Here is a 23,052-nt window from a genome sequence, read left to right as displayed (position 1 = left end):
CCTCCCTTCCACCCACCTCCACTCCACTCAGGGCATCTCACAGCCAGGATTAGGCCACGGCACAGAGCCCGCAGCTGCCTTCGTTTCCGTGGAGCGCACGTGCCCAGGTGCTCCCTCGGTACCTTTGCCGCCGCGCATGACGCGCATGACGCGCACGAGGCCCGCTCCCGGGTTCCCGCTCCGCACGCAACTTCAACCCACACACAGAGAACTAGACAGACAGATCACTGTGTATTATTTATTGCCGGGTGTTTTATTGAAAGGATGGAGCTGACTCCATATCTATTTTTACCCAGTTCTATTCTCAGCAATATGTACAGCCCTCAGTGAATTCACTCTCAGATCACAGCAGCCAGTTTTCACCTGCAGCTGTGAATCAAGATGAAGACAACAAGAGACATGATTTCACTGATGTAGAGGCAGCTGACAGTCTCCCGTTATCCCTTCATTAAACATCAAGCAGTGCCTCTTCCCTGTTTATTCCTGAATCCCTCACTTAAATCAACAGCTCCAACTATTGTTTGACAATGAAATCTTAATAATACTTCTGATCCACAATATCAGAGGGCTGAACAAATATGACTGACATGTGAGCCGAGTATAAAAATGTTGAACTGAAGTGTATGCTTTGCTGTATTTCTCACAATCGAATTCGCAGTTTCCATCTAATGAGAAGTGAAATCAAAAATGCACTCAGTTTATGTGCTTTCGGTGCACGCCCACACTTTGTGTCGCTAGACCGAGTTCAGTAGGTCCTGCTTACTGGTGTCATGAAGAACCTTTCAGCCTTTCATACAATCTGCACCAGTTATTTGACTCTCTCTTATCCAATCAATGATTCCAAGCTGTTGACTCGACTCTGAAACCAAGCTGCTGAACTGCCCTGACATTTGTCCTTGACGTATGAATTAAGGGATTAACTTGGAGAGAGAACCAAGAATATTCACTCGGCAGGAGAGGTGATGTGAATTCAGCGTTCTTACGTGTTGTCAAGATTCAAAACTAAGCTTTTCTCTCACTGAATTCAATCGCTTCAGACAAGCAAACCGGACCTTCCCTCATGGTGTGACAAGAGCAACGGGGAGAAGGTCAGGTAGCTTGTGAGGATTACAACGGATTTTCCTTAACTCAGGGTCAGTCATGAAAAGTCACTGCAGCAGATTCAGTAGTAAAACAAAATAAAAGAACGAGAAACAAGAAACAAGAAAAACAAGCGTGTACTGTATTGCAGAGAAACTAAACTACACACGGAACATCCTCTGGACACTGGGAAAATAAATTGGTGTTGAAGGAGGAGGAAATGTTGTGAATTGTGTGCGAGACTATGCGTGAGTCGGGGGAGCTGATTGTAAAAAGGCAGGGTTAAAGATAAAGAGGAGACAGGAGGAATGAAGAGAGAGGCCCGCCCAGACAAAAATAGTCAGAGGGAGCCAGAGATATTAATAATTCAAGATGGAGAATCATTAATACTTGATCAGTGTTGAAGACTGTTAGATTCCCTGCTTACAGTAACTAATAGAGCATGTATGTTTTATTATTGCGTCTACTTACTGTTGGAGTTTTTAGCTGACTACTCAGAACAGATTTATTGGCAGGAACATAAAGTCTTCCTGTCACTCAATATGTTCATGCCACTTCAGGTCTCTGCAGAAAGTACATCTTATAAAGCCGCGATAATGGTTGTATGAAGATTTTTTTTTTCTGCAAGCTTCGGTGATCATCCTGCGCTCTTTTCCTGGTATTTCAGAAATGGGATTGTCCTAGTGACTTGACAGAGCCAAAACATTTTAGTTTGAGATTTTTAGGGTATGGAGAAGAAGTCCCACACAGCTAACAGAAGAAACCTTCATGGGCCTACACATTATGTATGTAGGATGTATAAAGGCTTGTGTCCCAAGTTAAATGTGCTTTTAATGTTGTAGATCATCTATTCATAAGACACTTCCTGTCAAATCAAGGAACTCTGGGGTGCATGGTGACCCAGTGGTCCACAGTGGATTAAATCTGGTTAAGGGGTCTTTGTCACCTGTCCCCCTCTCTCCTGATGTTTCCTGTCTCTTACAATACACGGTACAAGGTAATATAGTTCTGATATGTCACTACGAACGTTTATAAAATCAATTTATAGTTTCAACACCTCGCTCACCCCTTCAGTCAAAACAACAATCAGTTTCACTGCAGCTACATTTACAACAGTGATGTATAAAACATAGCAGCCAATTCAGTTCAATAGAAGCTGCTCACCCAGCACATATACCAAAAGAGTTATCTATCACTATATGTCTTTGGCATGTGCATTATTATTACTGCTGCTGGCTCTGACTCCTCAAACACACATTTAAGACATGGAAACAATGGCCCCTGCTGGTTTTTGTATGTATTGATCTTAATGATTTAAACTGTGATGAGGGATTTTTGCGTTGGCCTACTGTAGAGTTAACATTGTCTAATTTGTGTCTGTGTGTTTTTCACAGGGGAACCGATAAATGTTTGTCAGATTCCATATATTTATATGATGTACAGCTGTGTAGCATCAAGTATCCAGACTGTACTTGTTCTGCCGGGTAGAGATTTTCATCCCAACCAAGATGAATGTTCACAATGGCCACTGCGGGCGTACTCTGTTATTAATGGGGTGCCCTGGTGGTGCAGTCGGCTAAGAATCATATTACACTTAAAATGCCGTTCTAGCCCACGATCTCCGTCCCATTTCATCTCCTTTTGTCCTGTACAACCAGATGTGAAATAAAGTCATCTATAAAATACAACCCCATCCCCCAAAAGCTTTATTCATACCCTGCACTGTTGGGTGTTATATTTTGGCTAAAAACGACATGGCTGAGTATACTGATATATTTTGCCTAAGCACAACTAGCTCACGTACTGTATGTATAATTATGTTTACCAGACAAAAGCAATAGGAATTAGCAAAAGGATTCTGTGCTGCATCGTCTGAACCTGCAGTTCTCAAGTCTGATCTAAGAGCTCAGCGCTGCACATTTCATGTTTAATAGATTATCCGCTGAGTTTAGATACATATTTGATGCCTGTTAGACTGGAGGCTTGCAGAGGTCATGGTTTCTCAAGGTTTCTCAGCAAGCCACATGAACATAGGTTACAGAAAGAAGCAGAAAGAGAGTAGGTAACCTTGTTTGGAGGGAGCAGAGAAGCATGGATGCACCAGGAGGAGACAGGTTTCTGTGAACACTGTTGTCTTACTCAAACTGTATTCCTCACTGTCAGGCAGTTCAGTCGGGAGATGAATGCCTGCAACACAAAAATACCCGGTATATTAACACCTTGAGAAGACAAGATAAGTCAGAGTTAGCAAGCTCCGGTGGAAGTAGGCTGACAGGCAACTGTGCTGACTGTGTCTTGTTAAGATGCTGGAGTTACCAGGCAAATTGACAGCCAGAAAGATTGTCTGAACATCTAGATCCAAGCCAAGCTGTCTGAGCACGATCTGTTGTCACTGTGGTAACCAGAGTTTAGAAAACCTGGGGCAGATCTGTCACTGACTGACTATTCTTACAGAAAATCCCCAGTTCAGAAACCTAGGAGTAAACTAAATGTTAAGGTTTGTCTTTTTAAGAAATCAATTATTGTTATATTTGTTCTGTTTTTTCCTGTCATCTGACACATCTTTGAATAGCTACACTGATATATGGTTATTTCTGAAATGTCTAATTTTACATCAAGAAGCCTTTTGGTGTGAATTGTCAAAAGCGGTCTCTGCAAAACTATCTAAATAAGTAGTTGCTAAGGGGCTGATTGGTTCTCCAGACAACCACATCACACCATCATAAGCTGACAGAAGAGAAATGCTAAGGTTTAGGCAATATGAACATTTTCTTCTGACTATGTACTTCTTACAGATTCACTAGTTCACTAAACTATGACTTTATTGTATTCATATTTATGATACAGGACCAACTGGTCTAGGATTCTATACAGGCTAGAGTCTAAATCCTCTAATCATCTAGTCTAAATCACTTCTTACTAACTGGGGCTATAGTTAACATGCAACATTCTTCATTCCCTCACTTTTCCACATTCTTCTTTACAGAGCTCTTGAGAAGAAGCAGGAAAATGGCGAGACAATTGAGCTGTCGGCAGAGGGCCGGCCGGAGATGGTGGAGGAAAAGGAGATGCCCGTGGTGGACTGCACATGCTTCGGCCTGCCCAGGCGTTACATCATCGCCATCCTCTCCGGTTTGGGCTTCTGCATCTCCTTTGGAATCCGATGTAACTTGGGTGTGGCCATCGTCAGCATGGTCAACAGCCACACCATCTACAGAGACAACAAGGAGGTCATAGTGGTGAGTGGCCATGGTCTGGGGCTGTTTTTATTATAATGGAAATTTAAATTTTATTTAAGACAAATGTGCTTCAAGCACTGTGCATGAGTTTAGGGAAGATCCTTTCCTGTTTCAGAGCAAGATCCATGGAGAAATGTTTGCAGTGTGACAGTTTTATTATGTTACAAATCTTTGTTGATGGTGGAAATGGAAACAGGCTGGTCAAACGAAGGACTGACTCATCATAAAACATGTCAGTCAGTGTTGCTCAGTATATTTTATAGGAATATTGATGATGGGTCAAGGTGTTTTCATTGGAGGTCAACCATATCCCCTCAGAGGACCATGAATCAATCACATCAATTTATCTTGTATAGATACTTTGTCATTCTCAGTTTTTTCAGTTTTCTCATGTGGTTGTCTTCCTGCTTGTCCCAACAGAAAGCTCAATTTGACTGGGATCCAGAAACAGTGGGAATGATCCATGGTTCCTTCTTCTGGGGATACATAGTAACCCAAATTCCAGGAGGGTTCATTTGTCAAAAGTTTGCAGCAAACAGGTCTGTTACTCTTATTGTTACTGCTTATTGTATGCGAGGGATAATTGCACATTCTTCTATACATACTGAATGTCTCCTGCTTTCTCTATTCTTCCCTCCTCCAGAGTGTTTGGTTTTGCTATCGTGGCCACATCTTGCCTGAATATGCTTATCCCCACGGCAGCCCGGATGCACTTTGGCTGTGTTATCATTGTCAGGGTGTTTCAAGGACTTGTGGAGGTGTCTTGTCTATAACTTCATCTTAAACACAAGAAATGGGCAACATAGAAAGATTTTACATTTTATTTAGAACATTCATCATAGTGTAACTTCTTCCCTGTTCTACAGGGAGTCTCATATCCTGCCTGTCACGGTATTTGGGCAAAATGGGCACCACCACTTGAAAGAAGTCGCCTGGCCACAACAGCCTTTTGTGGTGAGTCTCTTATAATTGTCCATGTTTCTCTGTCTTTGAATGATGGATGTTTGATGTTTCCCTTTAAGAAACCCTTTGGCAGCTTGTTTAATACATAAACTGTATATAAAGATGGACGTAGCCTCCATGATGTCACCCATAGGTTTCTGAAGAGTGTTTTTTTGAAGCTGGTGGGCTGCTCCACCATCGCCATCTTGGCAGTGTCTGACTGCACCTAACTACTGCTTAATCCAAAAATGGGCAAAGAGGCGGGGTGTTTGTGGAGCTGACACTAAGGTGCATGCCGGTCTGTGGCATGCATACACACCCACCTGTCACTCAATATGGCACACCTTCAATTATGTTTAACTTTAAGTCTTTATAGAGACCAACCCCATTTTTTATACCAGGTTTGAAACATGTTTATTTCTGCTGTAAAGTTGGGCATTTTAATATGAAAGTCTATGGGGATTGACTCTCTAGCTTCCAGTGGTAATTCAAGGAACTGCAGTTTTGGCTTCATTTTCTTGGAGGATGCTACTTGGTTTAATACCCACAATATTTGTTTGTTTCCTAGGTTCTTATGCTGGCGCTGTGATTGCCATGCCATTAGCTGGAATCCTAGTCCAGTACTCAGGATGGTCATCAGTCTTCTATGTCTACGGTAATGACCCTTGACATTAGGCTGACAGTGAACAAAATAAAACAGCCAGCTTTTACAGTAATCTTGCTTTCCAAACCCTTCAAATTGAAATGTGGGCTGAGTATTTATTTTAATATTCTTTAAAAAGTTGAACTACAATTTTCAATTTCCAGTGAAATACAAAACAGTGTGACTGTTGACATTATAAGCATGACAACAGTCTTTCTCAATAGTTGTGTAAGCACACCAATCACTGTGGAGAACATTCAGTGAGACAGCAGATGCTGACAGATACTGCGGTGGGAGGGCAAAAAGACCGCAAAAGGCCAGCACCATAAATATGAGAAAAGAAAAAGACCCATTATGTATGAATTCTAAATTTAATCCCAGTCTGTACATAGGCAGCAGTTATAGTCAGTGTCTCATTGGCAGCTTGTTCTTTTTAACCTTTCTTCAGGGTTTGACACTTACACTACTCTTTTTCTTTCCCCTGCCTGTTTGCCTGCCTGCCTTCCTTCCTCCCCAGGAAGTTTTGGGATCGCGTGGTACTGCTTCTGGATCCTGGTGTCTTATGAAAGTCCAGCAATCCACCCCACCATCACTGATGAGGAGAGGAAATACATTGAGGACAGCATTGGCGAGACGGCCCAATTTACAGTAACGGTCAGTGCACCAAATAGATTTCCTATGGTACAGTATGACTCAGAAACTGTATCACATCAAATTGGCTGATGTGAACAGTGATAGATGTGACCTGACACGTCATTTACCCTTCCTTCAAGTCAGGGTGTAGAGTTCGCAATATGACTATGCTGGTACTTTTCCTGTATAATGCAAAATGTTAAGATAAGCATAATGCCACACGTACAATGATGTTAAACAAGCAAAGTGAGAGCAACAAAGAGGTCGGCATGGGTGTACTTCAAGAGGGTGTCAAACTTTATCACAATCCCATTCTAAGATACCTGGAGTACTTTATCAAAATAAAAGCACCACAGACAGATTTAGAAACTCCTTATCAGTAGTAACCTCTGCTCATTTGTATCTACATTCAAGCGAAACTAACCCATTTACTCCACCCAACTTCTTACTGACCACAATGTTCTGGATGCTTGTTTTGTAGAGTAAACCTCAAATACAATAAATTGGTGATTAATTCATGCAAACAACGCATTTTATGTACATTTATTTATTGTGAAATGGCTCAGGGGTTGTAGAATTTGGTTATAAAATCAGTGAAGTTTAACACTATAATAATAATATAATTATACACACATTTATATACACATTTTTCTGTTTTACAGAAATTCAACACACCATGGAGGGCGTTCTTCACGTCCATGCCAGTGTACGCCATCATCGTGGCTAATTTCTGCAGAAGCTGGACTTTCTACTTGCTTCTCATCAGCCAGCCCGCGTACTTCGAGGAGGTGTTTGGATTTGAGATTAGCAAGGTAAAAGAAATCCGATGTAGACAGTGGGATAATGGTGTTTTAGGGTACCAGGAACAAGAGGTTCCATACGTACAATATCATGATACTGTACAAAGTCTGCTTTCGATATTCACTGTGGTGAAAATCCCCCTCTCTTGTCTAGGTGGGCATTGTTTCCGCACTTCCCCATCTGGTTATGACCATCATTGTGCCCATTGGTGGCCAGCTTGCCGACTATCTGCGCTCCAACCACATCATGAGCACCACTAACGTTAGGAAACTTATGAACTGTGGAGGTAAGACAGAACCGAAATGAAAGGAAAGCAAAATGACACTTTTACTGTCTTTTCTGGATGTGATTTGGAAATTTTTCTAAGTTCCCCCCAGTTTACAGTAAGAAGACTCAGTCATGTGAGCCTGACAACCAGCACAGTAACACACTGGCTTGTTATACTGTTTACTCACATGCAGTATTTCAGCTGTGGTTTGAAAATATTTGTCACATCAGTCAAATGATGATTCAGCATGAAGCAGAAGCTCTGCCTATGATATTTTTAAACTTTGATAAGGAAGTGAAAATAGAGCATAAAGTGTACATATCCTTTTGTTGGTTATTGAGTGCATATTTAGGATTCTGTTCAGTCAAAAAAATGTTATGAAAAGAGAGAAGAGGAAAAGCAGAAATAAAATGGCCTTCAGTTGACTTAAGTAGGCATCTTGCACTGAGACACATTAAACTCTTTCTTTGTTGGTTTCTGTGCTATGCCACTGTTCTCCATCAGGGTTTGGGATGGAGGCAACTCTGCTGCTGGTGGTGGGCTTCTCTCATACAAAAGGTGTTGCCATTACATTCCTGGTTCTGGCTGTGGGTTTCTCTGGCTTTGCCATTTCAGGTAAAAGCATAAGTCTAGTTATTCTTTAATCCCCCTTTCTAATATGGAGTATAATGTGTTCCTTAAAACCTTTTGCCCACAAATATTAATAAAGTTTGGACATGTGGTGCTATTTATTGTAGTCATGAATAAAATATGTGATTCTAAAAATATTTATTCTTCCTAATAAGGTTTCAATGTAAACCACCTGGACATTGCACCCCGATATGCTAGCATTCTCATGGGCATCTCCAACGGTGTGGGCACTTTATCTGGTATGGTTTGCCCACTCATAGTTGGTGCCATGACGAAGCACAAGGTGAGAACTGATTCTAAATAGCTGCGATTCTCTTACTCGTACAATGTGTGTTTGTTAGGACAGTCAGCATCAACTTAATTAAATTGCAGAAAGTAGCATAGTATGTATGATATTGTATACTAACACAATACACTCTAAAACACTGTATTGTATTTCTGTTTTTATTATCTTGTCTTTTGGTGTTTGGTCATAGAAAATATTTATAAAACAGAGGCAGAGCTGTCACTTCCTCATAAAGACTTCTTTTTAATTTGGCCATTTTGCATTTGCAAATTGAATTTTGCACTCTAAGTAGCTTGATAGACCAGATGTGCATTTATAAAACACAGTGCATGTGCAAACCTCTCTTTGACTGTTTTGATTAAATGCATGAATATGTTTTTAACTGTCAAATATCATATTAGAAATGAAACACAATTTATTCATTCTTTTAACTATAAGTTCTCTTTGGCTCTTTTCACTCCTCTTCGATAGACACGAGAGGAGTGGCAGGGTGTGTTCCTCATTGCCTCACTTGTTCATTACGGAGGTGTTATATTCTATGGTATGTCTTTTAACTTCAAAATGTTCCACTCAATCTTCACCAGAGTATTAAGATGTTTCAATATGCATCATTTTGTGAGTTGTTCTTAATGCAATTGAACTTGTCAGCTCTGTTGCAAGTCTGAATAATATTTTACCAAAAGTCTGATTGTGTGTGTGGCTTTGCTGCAGGCCTTTTTGCATCTGGAGAGCAGCAAGCTTGGGCCGAGCCAGAGCAGCTGAGTGATGAGAAATGTGGCATCCTGGATGAGGATGAGCTTGCAAATGAGACAGAGGAGCTGTATCGCACAAGTGGCGGAACAGGCTATGGAGCGATGAACCAGGGAGCAGATCCCAATGGAGGCGGAGGCGTGGGAGGAGGAGGAGGAGGCTGGGTCTCAGACTGGGACAAAACTGAGGAGTACGTACAACCAGCCGGAACCAATAATTACCTTTATGGAGTACAGGGGGACCGAGAGCTAACATAAAAGCGGCAGACCCTCTGCACATAGCCTTTAGTGAGGCAGAAACAGTACATCAACAGTGTGAAGTTTCACCTGATGGCGTGGAGAACTTTAAAAGTGCGGATTTAAAATGGAAGGCGGGAAGGGACAATTTTCAGCAAGTCTGACTATATTAACATAACTGAACTGAATTCAAAGAGACTGCACAGTGGAGGTGAAGACATTAGTAAATGTAAAATGTGTGTTTGTGTGTGATTGCAGTTGTGTACCCTGTGTGACAATCTAAGTAAGAGTGTTTTAGGACCCGTCAGCCTCCTCTGTAATATCTGTTGGAGAAGGGCTGTGTTTTAGGCCTGGTGTGGCTTTCTGTGATGTTCATTCATTGTAATAACTGTAGAAGTTTCTATATTAATTGACAAGATTTGGATTTAATTAGTATGTCTCTCATTTATATTTGAGTCAGTCCAGATTACAAATCTTTAGGCGCACATTGGTCAAAAGCGCATTTCTTTTGTTCAATGAAAACGTATTAAATTTTAACTGGTTTTTAAAAAAGTTGCGTAAATGGTTGTAGAGTTTCTGCAACCCATAGCAGAGTACGCACCTCCATTTAAGTTAAAGTTTTGTCCTTAATGTGCACACTTTTAAGGAAAAGCATGTTACTTGTGCCAATACAACAAAAATATTTTGCTCTTTAGTATTGGTTTACTGATCCACTGAGAAAGTAATTGAACACCTACAAATATTACTGTTTTCTGTTAAGTCTAAATAGCCCAATACTGACATTTTTAGATGCAGCATTTTGATTTCCTTGTGTAAAAATGTTTCATGTGCTGGGCCTCTAACCTGTCTGCCTGCTGACAAACTGGGGAATTAAAATGCCTCGTATAGGACTACAGGGAATGTCATTATCCAGGGTAATAACAATCCTATATTAAATTAGTTTCTTAGTTTGAAGCTATGTTTATTTCTATTAGGTCGCTGTTTTCTTCCAAATCCAAGATCTGAATTTTGTTCATTATGCTTTACATGTAATATATGCTTCTTTAATGTTATGTTATATTGTTGAATTCAGACAGTTTATGCTCTAAGTGTTAACGGGCAAGGCATTCTGCTGTCACTGTATTAATAACCTATGAACACTAACACATGCCAGACACCAATTTCTGTCACAGTTTCAAGGCTGTGAACCGAAACTGTTGTTTGATGCCAGTAATGTAGCGTATGTCAAAATGAATGTGCAGATAAAAAGGGACTGTCACTCTTGTAAAGCCACCACATGCAGTACATCTTGGTCAATCTCATTAGAAGGTGCGATATCCGTTTGCTTTACTCTATAGTCCAACAAACTGAAGATATGTGAAATGATCAGTAAACTAAAGACCAATTAAACATAATGGACAACATAACAATGAAATTTCACTGTACATGAGCAATTTGTTTTATTTTTGTTTGTAGGTGTTGTAATGTATCTAGCTAGTCCCCAAATTTAAGGTATAAAATAAAAGAATATCTCTGTGTTAGGTCATGGGATTATATCACTTTGGCTGATACAGTTTCAATTATTTGGAGTTCACTAATAGATTATATATTAAATGTTAGGGTTTTTACTGTTTTGTCATTTTTCATTAATTTATTGTTTAATGTTTTGTTCTGGGTTATAAACTAAAACTGTAAATGTAAAAATCATGTACACGTGTAAAATTGTATAATAAAACCTAGAGGTGATTATTCCCGTACTATCATTATAAATATTGTTTACAATATACTTATGTACTACTCCCATCAATATTATTTGATTTTAGGTGGCACATAAATTATCTTGCTATGAATAAGTGATTACAGTTGAGTGTTACATTTTTGATCGGCTTTTTAAAGAAATGACAGCGACTGTTTTGCTTTGTGCGAGCCAACTTTCCTCTGCTTCATCAAGATTCTGGCACTAACAATGTAGGTTTCATGTTACCCATAATGCGGCACTCCTCTCCAGACAGCGCATCGATCACTGAGCTAAAGTATAAGAGCATGGAAACGAAGAAGAAAAATAGATTTTGGTTGCACCAGAACAAAGGGCTCACCAGTTTCCCTCAACCTGTAATAAGCACTGAGGCTCAGGGACTCACCCTCACTGTCCTGCTCTGGTCTCTAAAATCAATGGGATTATCCTACATCCATCTGTCGGTGAGAGAACAAGTGAGAAAGGGAGGGAGAAAGATATTCATTGCTGATATCTAATTATACTGCAGCAATTTGCTTCCTTGTTCCTTGGGGTTTGTTAGTACCAGCATCATGTTGCAAGATGTGCACACACATGGGGCAAAGAAAGGGGTAGAAGAGAGCAGGATGAACAGGGGAAAGGAGGGCAGAAGAGGGATTAGAACAAACTGTGGACTTAATGGGCCAACATTAGCTTTCTATAACAAATCTAATTGTGGGCCGTCAGTATCCACTGTGGCTGGAATGTGGTTTCTTCTACAGCCACAGCAAAACGACATTTTATAAATGCTGCAATGTAATTTATTTTCTGGACATTTTTATTATAGTTATTCAATTTTTATGTTGTTGTTTTTATAGATATATTTCCCACTGTGTGACCCAATAATGATGTGAACCTAATAACTAACAATTTCCCAATTTGAAAAGAGTAATAATTAGTTGAGAAATGTTACTCCTTGTGTAGTTGTTGGGGCTTTTGCCTCCCCATTAAAAAAAGGTTAGAATAAGGTCTTGTTGTAAAAATAATGAATATCATCAGGTAAATATTCACTATCAGCAAGTTGAGCCTATAAATTATGTTACTGTAGTTCTAGCCTTCAAAAACCCTTAAAGCATGGTGTAACAACATAACCATTGTTTCTTCCATTTCCTCACTTTTAATATGGTCCATGTTCCACAAAAACCAGTTGACTTCATTGTGTTATTCAGGCCAATACAGTGAACGTTACTGTCCATTAACATTAGCTAGCTAGCTGGCTAGCTAATGATATTGCATGCGTCTTAGTGCATGTAACCTACCTGTGCACGGGCACATGGGGCCCTTCCCACATTTATAAACACACAGGGACCGCCCACAGGTGATATAGCACATTGCAGTGTGCACAGTTCACAATTTCCCTCACTGAACAAGCCAATTTTTCTCTAGGCCAGTGCACATGCTGATTGACCATGAGTACTACCAGCTGGTGGCCCATCAAAACATCCGTTAAATTTTTAAAGTTTTTGTTTTAGCGGTTCCATAAGTGTCCTTACCTGCTCAGTGTCTTCCTGTGGCTGGTCCCGGCGGAAGTCCAAGGTTGAATTTCTTTCACAGTCCGACCGTGGAGCCAATACTGGTCTGGCTTTACTGGGATGGAAAGCCTCACGAGTGTCCTCCAGCTGGACCTGGAACTGGCTTTTCGTCTCTTCAATGTGTAAGTAACTTGACGGATACATAATGTTACTTGTCTGTCTTCATTAGTGACCAGCCACAAGAAGACATGCTAACGTTAGCTAACTTGCTGTTATCGATATCATGAATGTGTTCGGCAAATGTCGCTATCGCTAGCCGGCTAACTGTTAGCATTGCTGTGTAGCATATCATGGCGATGCTAGCGTGGGCCACTGACGGCGGCTAGATTGTTTTTTGTTTGCTTTTGTGTTCATAGAGTAACTTTATTCAGCTGTACCTCTTGTGTGTTTAGTGGTCGCTGTCACTGGGCTTCGTAACACTTTGCTAATTGGGAACTTGAAGAGGGGGTGGGGGCCAACGAAGCATTTGTCTTGGTCCGAGATGTGGGGGGTCTAGTGAGACAGCTAGGGGCAGCTACGGCCGTTAAGAGAACCGTTGAAGATATTATGTGTGATGACCCTGAAACTTTCATCAGCATTCATTCATTTTACATAATTTCACCATATCTTCACCTAAATGTTGTGATTTAAGTGATTGTAAACAAAACAAAAACAACTGATTTTTAAACAAGAGTTGTTTTATTTTAGCATAAAAATACAACAGCCAAAATCTTAAAGTGCAGCATTCGCACTATCTTAAGTTTAGCATACACACTGTGATATAATGTACGTTTACATTTTAATGCGAAAAGAGCAAGATACAATGTTGTGCAATTTCTTATTTGTACAAACGACTCATTAAACAAAATGTTGGTAAAACAAATACTTTTGAGATGCAAAAATCCTGTCATGAGATTATAACCCATATCCCATATCTGTACCCATATCTGTATAAATGATACAATATGACTTCACAAGGGAACAAAAGCAAAATGCATTTCCTGTTCTGGTTAGCTGTGATTGTATTTACATTTTACAGAATAATATGTGTAGTTAATATGGTTAATATAATTATTTAGTAATGGCAACAATTGCTAGTTGCTGAACTATCCAACATACAGAATCTTCTTTATTGTCTTACTGGAGTTTTTGCTCTTTCTTAACTTAATTTTTTTCATTAGGTCAAAGCTTGTCTTCCTTTATATCACATTATTTATTTAAAAACCTCACTTCTGGCTTCTATCATTCTATATTATTTATAATATTTTATACAAATATCTGTGGTTTTCCTTATACTGTAAGTCTGATGTAGATTTGCCTTTAGATCTATATCCCATCATCTAGTTAGTTTATTTAAATTTCCCATACACCACTGACATGTACTGTATGTTACACTTTTGTTTAATCATAGAATTTGAACTTGAGAACTGAGACGTCACCTGACTTGGCTGGTTTGGAGAAATTTAATTTTTCTTTAGCATACAAGCTACTCTCTTACCTCCTCCTTGCCCTCACTGTCTCATATCATTTGTCTTTGTCTTTATTCTCTGCTATTGCTTCTCCTTCCTGTCCTGCACCTGCCCCCTCTCTCAGAGTATTGTATACCCCCTCTTTCATCCCCTCTTTCTTCAGTGCTTCGTATCCTCCCTCTCCTCCTGCTGCTGCCCCCTCTGCTCCCAAGCTGTGGTATACCCCCTCTTTCATTCCCTCTTTCTTCAGTGCTTCATAACCTCCCTCTCCTCTTGCTGCCCCCTCTGCTCCCAAGCTGTGGTATACCCCCTCTTTCATTCCCTCCTTCTTCAGTGCTTCATATCCTCCCTCTCCTCTTGCTGCCCCCTCTGCTCCCAAGGTGTGGTATACCCCTTCTTTCATTTCCTCTTTTTTCAGTGCTTCATATTCACCACCTTTCTTCTCCCTGCCTGGTGGCTGTGGGTGAAGGGTATCATACTCCGCCTCCCTTTTGGCACCAGGTACCTTCTGCAGGACATCATATCTGTTATCACCTGTATCTCGTGAACTCAGAGCCACATCCTCATAAATTGGGCCTAAAAGAAAAAACAGGTGATATGTGATGATTTGTATAATCAGTGGCCTTCAATGTGTCATCAAAAGGTAGAAAACAAGAAGTAGTCACTTACTTGTGTTATTTCTCTTCTTACGTTGATAATAAAGTGCTAAAGCTATCACCACGGCCAGCAAGCCCACCACAAACAGGCAGATGACAATGACGATTGGGTTTGAATTGTTGGTCTGAACTGAAATTGAGATAAAACATATGTAATATATCATAACTGTATGTGACCTGGCGGCTGTTCATATTAGTAAAATTCCCAATAGCAGCATTTATCAGTATAAAGAAAGGTAAGATGACCCTGACAACACCATCAGGGTTATTGTTCTCACACTTTGGTAGCAGAAGACATTATACATCATATCCAACAGGCTGAGTAGTACTGCTCATGACGAATAAACTGCTCTTAATGTATATGTCAAGAGAAACAATGTCAATGTCCATTAGAAAGAAGAAAAGCCGAAACTCACAATTGTAAGAGTTGCTGAGAGCAGACCTCATGTTGTTCAACACAGCTTTACAAGCATAAGTACCACGCTTTTGTGGTGTCATGTTGCTTGATGGTGAACCTGTAAGTTCCCATAGCTGATCATCATTCTTGTGGTACCAATGATAGGAGACATTAGGAGGACATCGTTGACAAGAACATGACAAACCATTGCCTTCAGAGAGAACGGCCTTAATCGGAGGCTCTGAAAAAGGACAAATTAAGAAAAAGACTTCAGATGGAGAGAAAATACTTGGGTAAAGCATGCAGTATCATATGAAAGAAAACATAGTCATTCATTACACCAGCAGTCATTGCAGTCAGACATACTGAAAGAGTTTTGATCGGGTATACATACCTTTGACAAACACATCTTGAATATCGGAGACCCTGTGATATTCAGGCCCACTCGTGCGGGCCTTGTGTGTGTAGGTGGCGTCACACCTATATGGTCCCTGTGTAGATTCTGACACTTTAGTGATGCTGTAGGTAGATTTGGCATCATGCATAATGATTGTGTCGCCTTTGTAGAAAACAGTTTTGCTTATTTGATCTGTGCCCCAGGCAATGCACTTCAGAGTCAGAGTCTCCCCAACTACAGCGGGGAAGGGATACATTTCCAGTGATATATCCTGAGCTGAAAGAAGAAGGTGCAGATAGATGATTATTGAAGATGGATTAGTTTTTTCTATATAGGTTAAATGACTAAAAATAAAAATTCTGTTGCCAAGATACAGTGGTTGATTCAAACCAGTTAATTCAGTAATGCAAATAAAAATAAATATTAATGAAGTAATGTATTAAATTAACATTTAAGTAATTTTGTAAAAAGAAAGAAAAAAAAATATTAGTAAAAAAGTTATAAAATGACAACCTGCGATTATTTTCAGTGTTGTGGAAAAGTGGCCTGGACCACCTTTCATTTTTAGTGTGGCACATTAGCTGCATGTCATTTAAATTTAAATGAGTTGTCTTCCAGGAACTGTTTACATGACATAAGATAAATAAATTGTATGAGGGAATATGGTATCAAGACACTTAAGAAATTAATAAGTAAAATTTGAAAGCTTTGAAATCATGTTTTGCATTAACATGCAGTGGTGTATATCTTTAGCCAGAGAAATGTTGAAATAGACACTTAAAATAACCGTATGCCCACCTGAGGTCCTGACTATGATTTGGTTACTTCTCTCGTTTTGACTTTTATCAGTACACCAGAAAATGGTCTCTGGGACTTCCAGTCTCGTGGTTTGAAAGACCACATGGTCTCTGTTCTCCAACTTAAACTTAATCTTCTTTGTTTTTGTTCCTTCCCTGTAGACCCAGCAGACCCATCCCTCCAGACCATCTTCATTGTCAAGTTGCAGCATGACTGAATGTCCGTATTGCATCACTGGGTGGCCGGTCTTGATGGTGAGTGAAGCACTGGGATTGAAGTCTGAGTGGTAAATAGATAATTTATTCATAAAGTGTATGTACATATTTGGGAGTTAGAACAGTAGTGCTGATGTTCATGTGGTTTACCCATGACGTCGAGGTTGAAATCACCACTCTTTTGCCCATTTCTCTCACACTGGTAAGAGCCAGAGTGCTTGGGGGAAGCAACCGCAAACTTCCAGGTTTTATTCGTCTGCTTTTCTTCTTTGTTGTTAAAGTACCATTTCACTCCGCTCTCACCCGCACTGTTGTCACAGCTCAAATAGAATAAGTCCCCAGAGAAGACCATTTTGAGTCCGGGTAACATAGAAACTAAGAAGGCAGAGGGACAAAAGAAAAGATGATATACAGTAAAATATGTGTGGGGGCATGATGGCACCTGGCACAGTTTATGTAATTTCTACAAGAACCTACAAAAGGCCGCTGAACATGGTTATTGCTGCCATCTACAGTATTTACATTTCACACCTCTGAGAAGTAATAGAGGGAAAGCATTTAGGGCCGACACCATTTGCACATGTATGAACAGTGATTACTACCTGCTGTCTGTCCGTGACATCTTTCCAGGAGCACAAACACTGTAAGAAAATATAAAAGTGTTAATCTTTAATAAAGACTGCTTTTTTCACCAGTTTACACCTCTGACCACATTAATCTCTCTCTTAGAGTAGGGCATCTAATATTTTAGTCACATAAATAAATAAGTAAAAGCTGATTTACCAAATCACCTCCTTTCCCAATGGTTTTTATTTTATGTCTATCTATATTTGTGCATCAGATCAATATACTGTGAAATCTTAAAACACTGATTGTTATTCATTTGGCATCTTAATTCTATAATTTAGAATAAAAGGACAACCTCTATATATCTATGATGAACAATTGACTGCACTTTATCCTACATATACTGTACATACTGCACATATTAACTTATCTAACTATTCAAGACATTGTTATGCAGATATAGTGTCTCACAGTTGCACCAAAAATAAATCTCTAGTTTTTCATTATTGTTGAGGAATTTATCTCATTCTCATATTCATCTATCATCACTTTTAATTCCATCAAGCTAAAGTTCCCTAAAAGCACAAAATATTTCTCAAATATACATATAGTATACTCCACATTGCTGTATTGTGTCTTTAATGAGCGTGGTTATAAATGTCTTTTCCTGCTTCTTGTGCGTGTGTGTATATCTGTGCACAGTATGTGTTAATGTATTTGCATTTAAAAGAAATAAAAAAAAAAATATCATGCATGTAATTAAATACTTTTATGAAGTTGCCGGAAGCAACGTCAGTACAGCACATATGTATGTATTAAATAGAAAATGCAATATTTGATAAAGATCTGAGACTATCAAACAATTATCAATTATTTATTCATAATTCAATTTCTACACAAAATTAGCAAAATTGTTATTATAAATTAGTATTTTTATGATTAATTTTTTTGATTAAAAATAAAATAAATTCAAATGTCAAAACATTTTTACATGTTTATTAATAATTTTAAATAATATGTAGGAAACATTTTTGAAACAATTCTTAAATGTTTAGATTCTGGATTTATTTTATTCATATTCATATTTTTTTATTAATAACATTTTTGATTAATTTTAACATGCCGATTTAACTCGGGTAAGTGTAAACCTCCTTTGAATTGGTGCAATTGTCAATACAGTATCTTCACAAGTATATAAAAGCTAATACCTAAATGTGAGTGCATCTGTGTATATGTATACAAATCAACTTTTAACTGTTCAGTAATTTAGGCAATTGCAATTTGCACTTCTGTTTGTAATGCTGTAAATGTGTATCCTCTAGCTAACAGAAGGACATGATGCTGACTGTCACAGAAATCACACAGCTTCATGAAAAGATCTGGCTTAATGCAAATGTTTTCATGTGGGATGATAATATTAGGCCATGAAATTCCCCCACACATCCCCTAAACTAGAAATTAATTGAGCTAGAAAGTGTCAAATTAGTGTTAAAATAGTGTCAATAATTACTTTTTAAATATTATTTCAAATTTTTTAGTATTTTATTGAGTTTTAGCAATGTTGTAAATATATGAGAGATATATGATTAAATGCTATCTATCACAGCTATATTAGTGTAAAAAATTATGAAATCTGAGTGTAAACTGTATTAATACTAACAAAAAAAATGAGATAAAATCCCAAACCTGTAACACCAGTAGCCCTATGTTTTATAAAAACCTTCTTACCTGCCAACAGAAGCAGATGTTTTCCTCCACCCATCTCACTGGCAGAATAACGCACGCATACAAAAGAACACTGAAACTGGGACTGAGGTTCTGACAGGACACTCTGACTGTTTCAAGTTGTTAATCGTGTTGAGGAAGTAGCTACTGGAAGGGAGGCAAGCACTAATTAGAAACACAGAACACAGTTCCCTTCTTCAGTAACTTCCCTGTACTTAAGCAGCATTTCAGATTGTGTAATACCAAGGGTGCAGACAGAGAATCTTTCTCCAGGAAATACTCTTCCGTGCAAAGAGATGTGGTTAACACCTAAGAAAGAGACTGATAACATAGAGGCAGTGTTGATTCATGTACCCTAAGTATTGGGCACACAAATAAAGAAGAAATAGTATTTTGCAGCAAGGTGCATGAGGGTGAAAGTCACAGCACTTAACAAAAAGAAGTGGGTGCTGTGGAATTTGTGGCGGGGGGTAAACATCCTCTGAGGCCTGATTCACATGTTTTATGTAGGTGGGGAGGAAGAGCAAAGTGAGACAGAAAAAAGAATTGCAAAGATCACAGATGCTTCCTTCAAAGGAAACTCCATAGTAATTGCTCATATCACTCGTGAACAGCTTTAGACTGATTTATGACAGAAGACTGCATGTAAGCTTTATTAGCTACGGCACGCAGCATAAGGCAGCTGTAATGAAGGTTTCGTGTGTTTGTTTGCTCGTAGTTAATGTGAATGATGGAGGCTTTATCACAAAAACACATTAAGGTAATATTGTAACTAAAAAAGATTGCTGACAGGCATTTTCTACTGGACACAGTGGGCAGTGATGGTGGAAAGGTTCATTTCTCTAAATGAAGAGAACTACAGTAAACAGTTTAACAAAAAAAAAAAAAAAATGACTTGATGAGTGACTTAAAATGAAACCAAAAGTAAAGACAACAAATGTCCAAATCAATATACTCTATATTGAGACATAAAACAAGAAACACTTTATGTGTCAACTCCCGCACTCAGCAAGGCTGTTGGGGAAGCAGTCACAGGACAAGTTAAGAAGTGAGAGCAGCTATGGGCTGGCAGGTGCCTCAGTAGTCCTTTAGACTTGCTTACTGCAAGACCTTCATAGATACTTCATAACTTCAGAATATTTTTACAAGAGACCATCTAGCCTCACAGGGATCTAAACTAGTGGTTTGTTCAGGGGCTCAATACCAGAATAATGCCAAATACATACATGCATACATCTTCTATTTGTGTCAGTGATGAACAACGTAGCCAGGTCTTTAATAAGAAAAACCTTAATTTTATGCCTGGCTTTTATAAGTTATAACCTGCAGTATATGTATTTATCCAGTCCATGTGCTAAATGCAAATGTGAATACCTGTTAATATGATGAAATTACATTACTGTGTGATACAGTGTGATTATTCCCTTCTGTATGAACTGGCGTGTGCCACCTAATTGACTTGATTGCATGATTTAAACAAGTGACTTGCATGCAATGGCTTATGGGATACTACGGGCTACAAAGAATACACCATTTGTAGGAATATTTGGAGGAGGCATAGGTAGCCTTTTTAGGTCATTACGATGCAAAGTATTTGGGCTTGACTTTTATTTTGTGCCTTGTTTACAATATTATTACATTACATTATTATGTGAAATGTACTTTGTAATTTCTAGTTCTAATATTGCAGTTATTTTACACAATAACTGGCCCCTCTACTTATTATTTGGTGTCTGAGTAAAGGGATTCAGAGAAATGAAGGGTACAATGGTATGTCTGGTTTATCATATCACATCCTGAAAACACCCTTAAGCAGAAACAAGATGAGCTGTTTTCAGTTGTCGATGACCACAGAGTGAAAAAAGGTGGTGTGAAATAACTGACAGGGAAGCTCTTAGGCTAAAAGAGGAAATCAAAACTGACGTGGCGGTCAGTAATGGTCAACTTTGAAAATAACAATTTAACGTAAGATACAGACTGAAAAATTGGACTGAAAGAAAACTGAACTAACTACTGCTTTTTTCCTGTGCTGTGTGACAGAAGAAGTCATTTTTTAAATTAATGAAATTATGACAGAGGGGCTCCTCTCCTGCACATAGAAATGTTGCATACAAGCTAAGTGACTTAAACATCCAAAAGCATCTGTCAGGAAAACTGTATGCACATACAGTATGTCTGTCTCAAAGCTGATCTGCTGAAAAGGCCCATGGTGCGTCACATGACAGTCTTTATGGTTTCTAAGAATTCAGCCAGTGGAGAGCAAGTAGGAAGCTGTTTTGTCATTCTTTGTTTTTCACTGAAGTCTTGTTCCCTTAGATACACATCATACTTCCATGGTTCTAAGACTTTACTTTTAAAAGAGGAAGAAAGAACTGTGATCAAGCCACGGTATGAATGTTGAAACATACATGATGGGGAACTAAAATAAGAACCTAATAAGGTAAATGGAAATGGCGTAAAAAGATTCAGAGTTATCAGAGCATCAATCTAAGAACTATGTTACAGGTGAAACTCAAAAAATTAGAATATTGTGCAAAAGTTCATTCAAGTCAGCAATTCAACTTCAAATGTGAAACTAACATGTGATATAAACTTAGTACATGCAAAGTGAGATATGTCAAGTCTTTATTTGTTATAATCTTGATGATCATGGCTTACAGTTTTTGAAAACCCCAAATTCAAAATCTCAGAAAATTAGAATATTTGGAAAAGGTTCAATACTATAGGCTCAAAGTGTCACACGCTCATCAGCTAATTAATCCAAAACACCTGTGAAGGGTCCCTGAGTCTTTAAATGGTCTCTCAGTCTGGTTCAGTAGAATTCACAATCATGGGGAAGACTGCTGACCTGACAGTTGTGCAGAAAACCATCATTGACACCCTCCACAAGGAGGGAAAGCCTCAAAAGGTAATTGCAAAAGAAGTTGGATTTTCTCAAAGTGCTGTATCAAAGCACATTAATAGAAAGTTAGCTGGAAGGGAAAAGTGTGGAAGAAAAAGGTGCACAAGCCGCAGGGATGACCGGAGTCTGGAGAGGATTGTCAGGAAAAGGCCATTCAAAAGTGTGGGGGAACTTCACAAGGAGTGGACCGAGGCTGGAGTTAGTGCATCAAGGGCCACCACACACAGACGGATCCTGCAAATGGGCTTCAAATGTCGTATTCCTCTTATCAAGCCGCTCCTGAACAACAAACAACGTCAGAAGCGTCTTACCTGGGCTAAAGACAAAAAACTGGTCTGTTGCTCAGTGGTCCAAAGTCCTCTTTTCCAATGAGAGCAAATTTTGCATCTCATTTGGAAACCAAGGTCCCAGAGTCTGGAGGAAGAATGGAGATGCACACAATCCAAGATGCATGAAGTCCAGTGTGAAGTTTCCTCAGTCTGTGAGACATGAGACCGAACAACACAGCAGAGCTGAAGGCCGCTATCAAAGCATCCTGGTCTTCCATAACACCTGAGCAGTGCCACAGGCTGATAGCATCCATGCCACGCCGCATTGAGGCAGTAATTCATGCAAAAGGGGCCCAAACCAAGTACTAAGTACATATGCAAGATTAAACCTTTCAGAGGGCCAATATTTCTCTGTTTAAAATCCCCTTTCTATTAATTGTATGTGATATTCTCATTTTTTGAGATTTTCAATTTGAGGTTTTCATAAGTTGTAAGCCATAATCATCAAAATTATATCAAATGAAGGCTTGAAATATCTTGAGTTGCATGTTATGAACCTATGTCATACATTAGTTTCACCTTGTAAATCTAATTGCTGGAATAAACGAACCTTTGCGCGATATTCTAATTTTTTGAGTTTCACCTGTATATTTTAATTGTTTGAATTCTGCTTTCAGTTACTTCAAATGGCCACCAGAGTCCAGCACTGCATCGCTTTTCCTAAAGAAAAGAAATTTATAAATGAGGCCTTACAGCAGGTTGGAGCCTGTGTTTCACTCTGTCTGTACAGTAATGTTTATGACATACAGTAAGTCACAGGTATTGAATCTCAAATGATTGCACTGGTAAAGTAACTTTAATATAAATTTGGTTTACATTTATGAG

General features: G+C 38.9%; 2 protein-coding genes across 2 annotated transcripts in view; one reads left to right on the top strand and one right to left on the bottom strand.

The window, feature by feature from the left end:
• LOC111650285 (vesicular glutamate transporter 1-like) overlaps nucleotides 1-11,236 on the top strand; it is a 13,056-nt gene extending 1,820 nt beyond the window's left edge. Inside the window, exons 2-13 of the mRNA XM_023400166.2 lie at nucleotides 4,067-4,319; nucleotides 4,740-4,858; nucleotides 4,963-5,077; nucleotides 5,186-5,273; nucleotides 5,830-5,916; nucleotides 6,422-6,558; nucleotides 7,200-7,349; nucleotides 7,492-7,624; nucleotides 8,111-8,221; nucleotides 8,392-8,519; nucleotides 8,994-9,063; nucleotides 9,234-11,236. Of these exons, the coding sequence (XP_023255934.1) occupies nucleotides 4,067-4,319; nucleotides 4,740-4,858; nucleotides 4,963-5,077; nucleotides 5,186-5,273; nucleotides 5,830-5,916; nucleotides 6,422-6,558; nucleotides 7,200-7,349; nucleotides 7,492-7,624; nucleotides 8,111-8,221; nucleotides 8,392-8,519; nucleotides 8,994-9,063; nucleotides 9,234-9,529 (1,687 nt within the window). The 3' untranslated portion in view covers nucleotides 9,530-11,236. The remainder of the gene's footprint in view (nucleotides 1-4,066; nucleotides 4,320-4,739; nucleotides 4,859-4,962; nucleotides 5,078-5,185; nucleotides 5,274-5,829; nucleotides 5,917-6,421; nucleotides 6,559-7,199; nucleotides 7,350-7,491; nucleotides 7,625-8,110; nucleotides 8,222-8,391; nucleotides 8,520-8,993; nucleotides 9,064-9,233) is intronic.
• Nucleotides 11,237-13,452: 2,216 nt separating this feature from the next.
• LOC111650268 (uncharacterized) lies at nucleotides 13,453-19,164 on the bottom strand. Its single transcript, XM_023400130.2, has 8 exons — nucleotides 19,000-19,164; nucleotides 17,307-17,345; nucleotides 16,855-17,079; nucleotides 16,490-16,768; nucleotides 15,689-15,967; nucleotides 15,314-15,535; nucleotides 14,911-15,027; nucleotides 13,453-14,817 (listed from the first exon to the last, which is right to left on the bottom strand). Exons 1-8 carry the CDS (start codon nucleotides 19,031-19,033, stop codon nucleotides 14,297-14,299), a joined length of 1,716 nt encoding a protein of 571 aa, XP_023255898.1. The 5' UTR covers nucleotides 19,034-19,164; the 3' UTR covers nucleotides 13,453-14,296.
• Nucleotides 19,165-23,052: the final 3,888 nt, after the last annotated feature.

Source organism: Seriola lalandi, unplaced genomic scaffold, assembly GCF_002814215.2.
Source record: "Seriola lalandi dorsalis isolate HSWRI2012SDOR001 ecotype SW California unplaced genomic scaffold, Sedor1 jcf7180002052132, whole genome shotgun sequence".
Taxonomy (NCBI): domain Eukaryota; kingdom Metazoa; phylum Chordata; class Actinopteri; order Carangiformes; family Carangidae; genus Seriola; species Seriola lalandi.
This window is presented reverse-complemented; position numbering and strand designations above follow the sequence as displayed.